At 41.2% G+C, this 8,323-nt stretch overlaps 1 protein-coding gene across 1 annotated transcript in view; it reads left to right on the forward strand.

The window, feature by feature from the left end:
• Positions 1-6,915, forward strand: part of MYOM3 (myomesin 3) — a 77,651-nt gene extending 70,736 nt beyond the window's left edge. The window contains exons 33-37 of the mRNA XM_074305849.1: positions 1,941-2,104; positions 2,440-2,476; positions 3,397-3,419; positions 5,884-5,939; positions 6,473-6,915. Of these exons, the coding sequence (XP_074161950.1) occupies positions 1,941-2,104; positions 2,440-2,476; positions 3,397-3,419; positions 5,884-5,939; positions 6,473-6,739 (547 nt within the window). The 3' untranslated portion in view covers positions 6,740-6,915. The remainder of the gene's footprint in view (positions 1-1,940; positions 2,105-2,439; positions 2,477-3,396; positions 3,420-5,883; positions 5,940-6,472) is intronic.
• Positions 6,916-8,323: the final 1,408 nt, after the last annotated feature.

The following is an 8,323-nucleotide window of genomic DNA, read 5'->3' on the forward strand; positions in this document are numbered from 1 at the left end:
GGTCAAAGATGCCAGCCTTGAGCAGCAGAATTAGCAAGAGGAGAGATCTTTAGCAAGTCTCAGCTTAGTCAGAGGCTATCCAGCTCAACCCCTTTGTCTTACAGAAGAGGAAACAGAGATCCAGGGAAGTTAGGTGATTCAGGTCACATGGGTTGGAAGTAGCAGAGTCAGTATTCAAACAGGGCACATGACTCTAAATCCATCAGTCTTTCCTCTGTACCATAGTACCTCCAACCAATGACCATCTCTAGCAGAGACTAGCTAGTAGATCCCAGACCACAATCTCTGGCCATGTCTATGTTGGCCATTTTCAGAGAATTTGATTCAAAAACACTGGACCTTAAAAAAAAACCAGACTATTAGAGCTAAAAGGAATCTTAAAATGTGGACCTAGATAAACACCTCACAGCAGGTCCTCCAGGCATGGGATGAGAAAACGAGAGCAGGGAGAACATCTCTCCTTGATCCAGCTATAGAAACACAGGGCAGGGGCCTGGGTCATGGTCAGAAACAGCTGGAGCACTGGGTGGAGAAAGGGCTGTCCCGGCACTGATTCTGTCACTGATTGGTTGTCTGACCTTAGAGAAGGCTTTGCTTCTGTGCCTTGCCTGAAATGTAAACTGAGTGGACCAGGCTGGTCTCAAAAACTTCCTACCTCTAACATCCTGTATTCCAAAGTTGCTATGAGATTTGAGATCCCGGGTTCTAAGGTTCCTCCCAGCTCTGACCTCCTGGGTTCTAAGGTTCCTCCCAGCTCTGACCTCCTGGGTTCTAAGGGCCCTCCCAGCTCTGACATCCCGGGTTCTAAGGATCCTCCCAGCTCTGACCTCCTGGGTTCTAAGGTTCCTCCCAGCCCTGCTCTCTATTCTTAAATCCTTGCTAGTTCTGAAAAAATTCTCTGACCTCAGGGATGGAATTTTTTTTTTAGGAGCGCAGTCTTTAAAGCTGTAAGGGACTTTAAAACATCCTGTAGTCTAATCTTCTAAGTGTAGAAAAGAGTACAAATCGGAGCCTAGAGGAAGGATGGGCTTTGTCGATGTCACAAGAGCAGTGCTGCTCTCTGGGTCCAGGTCTTCTGCCCGTCTCATCTCTGACCATACATTGAGATCACCACACGTCAGTCCACCCTTCTGCTGCATCATAAGGGGGTTGTCCAGATGACATCCCAAATCCTCACCAGCCCAGAATTTTCCATCTTATCAGCCTAAGATCCCTCATTTCTGCTACATACAACAAGCCTTATTGCCCCCATCTTTTGGCGGATGGAAACTAACTATTGGACTGACTTGACCACATTCTTAAAAATGAGCAGAGATCACGGTCAAGTGTGAATGGCCTGGCTTCTCTAGACCAATGCTGCCCAGCTGTGACTTATTCTAGACGTCTCCTTTCCCATTTTACCACAGTCTTCTCAAAGGATGGAATTGGGTCTGTATCACCAGAAAGAACTATCAGTGGTGGCCATAGGAGGATGAGAGAAAGGGAAAAGAATGAGGATTGAAAGAAAAGGATCTGAAAGTATCTGGAGTTAGAAGATCTAGAATCAAATCTCAGCTCAGCCACTTACGTTATATTGACAAGTTACTTCACATCTTGAGACCGCAGGTTTTTCCTCTATAAAATGGGTATTGATGGTTGACCACTAATATCCCCTTCAGCTTAAATTCCCTGGTGAAGACAGACAAAGGGGACAAAATGGAGAGGAACGAGAATGGCTGGAAAACTGTTTTCTTGGTTCGCCTTTCTGACTCCAAGTTGAGTGCGCTGACTCCCACCACCACCGGCTCCCTCTCTCTCTAGATACTGGGAGCAAGGGGGCCTGAAAATCTATCTAACAATGTTAGGGCAGAAATGAAGGTGGAATGGAAGAGATACTGAGACAGCCCCACCGTCCCCAATCACACCGATCACACTAACCATTTGGTAACTTTCGTCTTCAGAGAAAAACGACTGGAAAGTGGCGACCGGGTGAAGGCAGGAAGTACTTTGGATGAAATCTGGCTCCACATTCTTGACCCCAAAGACTCTGATAAGGGAAAATACACCCTCGAAATCTCATATGGGAAGGACATCCGTAAACTCACAGCGGACTTGTCAGGCCAAGGTGAGCAGGACTTCCCTGTCTGTCTGTCTGTCCAAACACGGTCAGAAAAGCTCCCAGGCTTCTCGGAGCCTCCTTTTCTCTGGTTTTTAAATGTGTTATGTTTAGTAGAACTTAAATTTAAAGTTGAACTTAAAATCATATTTTGGACAACCAGCTATCCTTAAGTTCAATAGGCTTTTCAACCCCCCCCTTGTCAGTTTTAAAATGCACTATACAAAGTCAGCTTTATTATCATCTTATATTAATTAGTATTTAAATGTTCTCACTGAAGACCCAGAATTGGATGATCAAATTAAATAAGGCATTCACTGTCTCACCCATCTTTCTTCCTACAGCTTTTGATGATGCACTGGCTGAACATCAGAAACTGAAGTAAGTTTCCACTGACATTTCATTCATTGATTTTTCTTGTTATTCAGCAAACATTTATAAGACACCTACTGTGTGCACGTTCAATGCTCTTGGGATTGAGGGACTTGGGAGTAGGGAAACACGTTTAGATAATATGGAATACCCATCCTCATGAAACTCACAGTTTAGTAGAGAGATAAGACACAAAGACAACCATGATACAAATATTATATAATAAAAATATTAAAAACTGCAAAAGAAAGTTCCCTATGTAGGTCACAGGGAAAGCACTTTGCCAACCAGTGGAGTCAGGGAAGACCTCCTGGGAGAGGTTCCATTTGACCTGGGATTTAAAGGAGTTGAAGGAATTCAATGAGCAAAGAGGGGATAGAAAGCAATCTGGAATCTGAGCAGCAGGAGCAAAGACCTGGAGGTGGGAGAATACAAGGCATCTGTGGGGAGGGGAGGAAGAGATTATTTCCTGGTTTGGTTGGAGCATCAAATATGTGGAGAGGAATAATATAAGAAAAGGCTTTATCACAGGATGCCTTGGAACTAGAAAGAACCTTAGCTGTCATCATGTCCAACTCTCTCATCTTACAGATGAGGGAAACAGACCTGAAGTGATTTACTACTAAATATCTGATATAGAATTTGAACCCAATACTTCCTGATTCCACATACAGTGATCCATCATTATCCCATATTTCCTCTCATGATGAGGTTTGTTTTACTCATTTGGTAGCAGGGAGCCATTGAATATCTGGGAGCAGGGATATTTGTTCCAATTGCAAACTGGGAGGCAGTTAGCAAACGCTCTAGAAACTGCAAAGGAGTCTAGATAACTGAGCTTTTATCGTCACTGTCACTGTTAGGGCTGTTAGATAGGATTGCAGAACAATTGGAAACTCATCCCTTTTTTCCCTATTTCTGTTTTTCAGGCAAGCTGCAATCATAGAGAAGAGTAAGTCCATTGATATCTACATATCTTTCCATTTTCATGATAGAAGAAAACTACCCCAAGAGAGAAAAAGTCCCAGGATTGGCCAAGTCACCTTGGCCATTTCTTATCCTTCCACTGGACTGGTAGTGCACCATCAGTCCACACAAGAGAGATGAGGGAGAGGGATAATTAAGTTGTGCCAGGGGCACAGAGAGGGCAGATCGATGGATAGAAGGAAGAGAAGGAATTAAGAGTTATAGGTCTTTGTTGGTAGAAAGTTTGAATCAGAGTACTTCAAAGAAGTTCAGGAACTAGGGTTTGACTAAAATTAGTTCTATTTAGATACTAAGTGGCCCCAGAAAAAATTAATATGGCAACCTCATTTACTTGATTAGGGGAAAGGAGGAAAAGGGAAGGGAAGGGAATATTTATTAAACACCTACTTGGTGCCAGGCTTTATTACCTCATTTGATCTATCCTCAAATTAATCATATTATAACTGAGAATCTGGAAGGAAATAAATAAATAAATAGATAGATAGATAAATAAATAAAAGAAATACTTACTAGGGACTTCCAATTCCAAATATTGTGCTAAACAATTGCTCTTATTATTCCCATTTTATAGCAGAGGAAAGTGAGATGGCAGAAGCTAAGTAGGTCATAACAGCCAGTTTAGTGTGTGAGGCTGGGTTTGAAGTGAGGTCTTCCTGACTGGAGGTCCAGCACTCCATCTCCCAAACACCTAACAGTCTCCGGATACCTCAAATAGCTAACACAAAACCCATGACTTTTACCCACAGAAAAGTCCCCCAAACCCCTAACCAGAGCTTATTTATTTTTATTTTATGAACCATTTAAACAAATTCAGTTATCTGCTTTCCCAACTTGCAACAGATTAGAAGTAGCAAGTTTTAAAAAACAAAAAAAATCAACGATTATATCAAAAGTCCGTGGCAAGAGAGAGAAGTGAAAACTGAGACTGTCAGAGAGGGAGGATGCAGAGAGACTCTCAGAAGCAGAAACAAGAACTCAGAAAGCTCAGCAGGTTGGAGTCATCTAGACAATGGACAAAGAGCCCCATACTCTGAGGAAAACCCAAGGCCATCAGTGTATGTTGGCCAGAGATCTGGCTCCTCCTTCACGACCCCTGTGACCCTCCCAAAGCCTCTCATCTCTAAAATATAGGAGGTTGGACAGATGGCCTCTGGCGTCCATTCCAACTCTAAATCTATGCCCCTGAGATCCACTGAACATTTTCATGGCACTATATAGCTAACTGCTAAGTACTGTCACATTTTGTTGCTTAGTTATTTCAGTAATATTTCACTTTTTGTGACCTCATTTGGGGTTTTCTTAACAAAGATATTGGAGTGCTTTGCTGTTTTCTTCTCTAGTTCATTTGACATAGGAGGCAAAGTCACTTAACTTGTCCAGGATTACACAGCTAGTAAGTGTCTGAAGTCAGATTTGGACTCAGGTCTTAATATCTCTAAGCCCAGTGCTCTGCACCATGGTATCACCTATAGCCCCTGTCTCATATACCTGTTAGGTTCTTACTAGGTGATAAGTCATTACTTAACAATTCTCTAGCTCAGAGTTCACACCTTTAGTTCACACCTTTCAAGGAGTTTACACCTTTAAACTTCTGAAAAGGAGTTTGGACCTTTAAAGAAGTTTACACCTTTGGAATTCCCACAAGCCCATTTTCTGGGAGGATATAAGGAGCCACCACGGCTGCTTCTGGGGACATTGAGTTTGGACGGCAGTCTGGAAGGAGAGAGTATGGATTGAGTCAAAGAGAAGATGTCCTGTGGATTCGCAAGTCCAGTAATCCCACACTTTTGGAGGGGAGGCTCCAGAAGCCTCCCAAGAAACTTGCTCACAGAGGAAAAGATTATACAGAAAAGAAACCTCCTCCCAGAGAAGGATTACAATTGAGAGACAATCGAACTTTACATATACCAGCTTATTTTTGCTTTCAACAATTCTATATCCCTAATTTGCAGATGAAAAACCTGAGGTCCAGAGAGTTATGGGATATGGCTTAAAGCCACATCTAGCTGTCAAGCCTAGTGCTCTTCCTTCTACACAATGTACTTTTTATAAATTATTGTACATCAATGGCCCTGTACCATCATAAAAAGTACATTCAACTGGACCAGTTCTGTTCTATGTGACTATTTTGTCACGATTGCACCATCATTAAGTTTTATTTTCATTTATCTTCGCCAATTTGATGGTTGTCAGGTGGAATCTAGGAGAGCATCCTTCAATCTTGGCACACAAACAGTCCATTTCCATTATTTCCCTTACCTGTTCTGTGAAGGTTTGGTGATGAATAAAATTTGATTTATGTTTGTTAGTTTTTTAAGAGTTTTAATACTTAAAGGAGTGAGTATCAGTTGTTTGAAAAATTCATTTCTATGTAATAAATCATCTAGATAAACAAGGATTTTACTTTTATCCCATTTACTTCTTTCCAGATCGGGCTAAAGTTGTAAAAGGTCTGCCAGATGTCGCCACCATTATGGAGGATAAGGTAAGAGTTCAGTCAATTCCAAATACATACTGAAAATCCACTTGAGTTCTTATAAAGTCATAGGGTGTCTACAGAGCATGAGAATTTGGGGTATTAGAGGTAGAAGGGGACCGTGGACAACAAATGTCACATCCAGGAGGGACTTAGAGAATAGAGGAGCAGAACAAGGAGGGATCTTTGGATGTAGACTGACAAAACTAGAAGGAACGAGTAGCATATTAAATATTATAACTAATGGGGGTCTTGGAATATGATCTAAGATATTAGAACTAGAAGGAACTATAGAATATGGATTATCACATTGGGAGGGACCTTAGGGAGCATACAACATAAAATGGCCCAGTTGGAAAGGACCACAAGTCTCCTGACTCCAAGTCTCACACTTTTCATTCATCTCCCCACCACTTTCATCCTTTCCTACTATGTGGCCCCCCCTACAAAAATAGACCCTCACCCTTACTGAACCAGGATGTAATTCTCCCTCACGGAACTGGATAGCTCCAGGGTTGACACAGGGCTCTCTCTCAAAACAGACCCTGTGCTTGACGTGCATCATCTCAGGAGACCCATCCCCAGAAATCACCTGGCTGAAAAACGACCAACTTGTGGCCTTTCATGACCGCTATCGGATGGAAGTAAAGGGGACTGTGGTCACCATCACCATCGAGAAAGTCCGCAGTGAAGACAGCGGGCGCTATGGCATCTTCGTCAAGAACAAATATGGTTCTGAAACTGGGCTGGTCACCGTCAGTGTATTTAAGCATGGGGAAGAACCCAAAGAGCTGAGGAAGCAAAAATAGCAAGAGTTTTCAAAATGTTGCTGCTGGGCCAGACCCCACTGGAGTATGATGTGATGGAAAGAAGGCTGGACTTGAAGGCTTACTAGTTTTGTAATTTTGAGCAAGTTGCTCTTCCTTTCTGAGCCTGTTTTCTCATTGGCAAAATGAGAATGAATAAAAAAAATGCATTGCCTACATCACCAGGTTGTGGTAAAGAGAGTGTTTTATAAATGACAATTCCTTTTTTTTTTTTTTTAATTTTATTTATAAGGGTTTTTTTGACAGTATATATGCATGAGTAATTTTTTTATAACATTATCCCTTGTATTCATTTTTCCAAATTATCCCCTCCCTCCCTCTATTCCCTCCCCTAGATAACAGGCAATCCCATACATTTTACATGTGTTACAGTATAACCTAGATACAATATATGTGTGTAAATCCAATTTTCTTGTTGCATGTTAAGTATTAGATTCGGAAGATATAAGTAACCTGGGCAGACAGATATTAGTGCTAACAATTTACATTCACTTCCCAGTGTTCCTTCTCTGGGTGTAGTTGTTTCTGTGCCTCATTGATCAACTGGAAGTGAGTTGGATCTTCTTTATGTTGAAGATTTCCACTTCCATCAGAATACATCTTCATACAGCATTGAAGTGTACAGCGATCTTCTGGTTCTGCTCATTTCACTCAGCATCAGTTGATGTAAGTCTCTCCAAGCCTCTCTGTATTCATCCTCCTGGTCATTTCTTACAGAGCAATAACATTCCATAACCTTCATATACCACAATTTACCCAACCATTCTCCAATTGATGGACATCCATTCAACTTCCAGTTTCTAGCTACAACAAAAAGAGCTGCCACAAACATTTTGGCACATACAGGTCCCTTTCCCCTCTTTAGTATTTCTTTGGGATATAAGCCCAATAGCAGCAATGCTGGATCAAAGGGTATGCACAGTTTGATAACTTTTGGGGCATAATTCCAAATTGCTCTCCAGAATGGTTGGATTCTTTCACAACTCCACCAACAATGCATCAGTGTCCCAGTTTTCCCACATCCCCTCCAACATTCATCATTATTTGTTCCTGTTATCTTAGCCAATCTGACAGGTATGTAGTGGTATCTCAGAGTTCTCTTAATTTGCATTTCTCTGATCAGTAGTGATCTGGAACACTCTTTCATATGAGTGGAAATAGTTTCAATTTCATCATCTGAAAATTGTCTGTTCATATCCCTTGACCATTTATCAATTGGAGAACGGTTTGATTTCTTATAAATTAGGGTCAGTTCTCTATATATTTTGGAAATGAGACCTTTATCAGAACCTTTAACTGTAAAAATACTTTCCCAATTTGTTACTTCCCTTCTAATCTTGTTTGCATTAGTATTGTTTGTACAAAAGCTTTTTAATTTGATGTAATCAAAATCTTCTATTTTGTGATCAATAATAATCTCTAGTTCTCCTCTGGTCATAAATTCCTTCCTCCTCCACAGGTCTGAGAGGTAGACTATTCTCTGTTCCTCTAATCTATTTGTGATCTCATTCTTTATGCCTAAATCATGGACCCATTTTGATCTTATCTTGGTATATGGTGTTAAGT

This window comes from Sminthopsis crassicaudata, chromosome 3 (genome assembly GCF_048593235.1).
Source record: "Sminthopsis crassicaudata isolate SCR6 chromosome 3, ASM4859323v1, whole genome shotgun sequence".
In the NCBI taxonomy this organism is placed as follows: domain Eukaryota; kingdom Metazoa; phylum Chordata; class Mammalia; order Dasyuromorphia; family Dasyuridae; genus Sminthopsis; species Sminthopsis crassicaudata.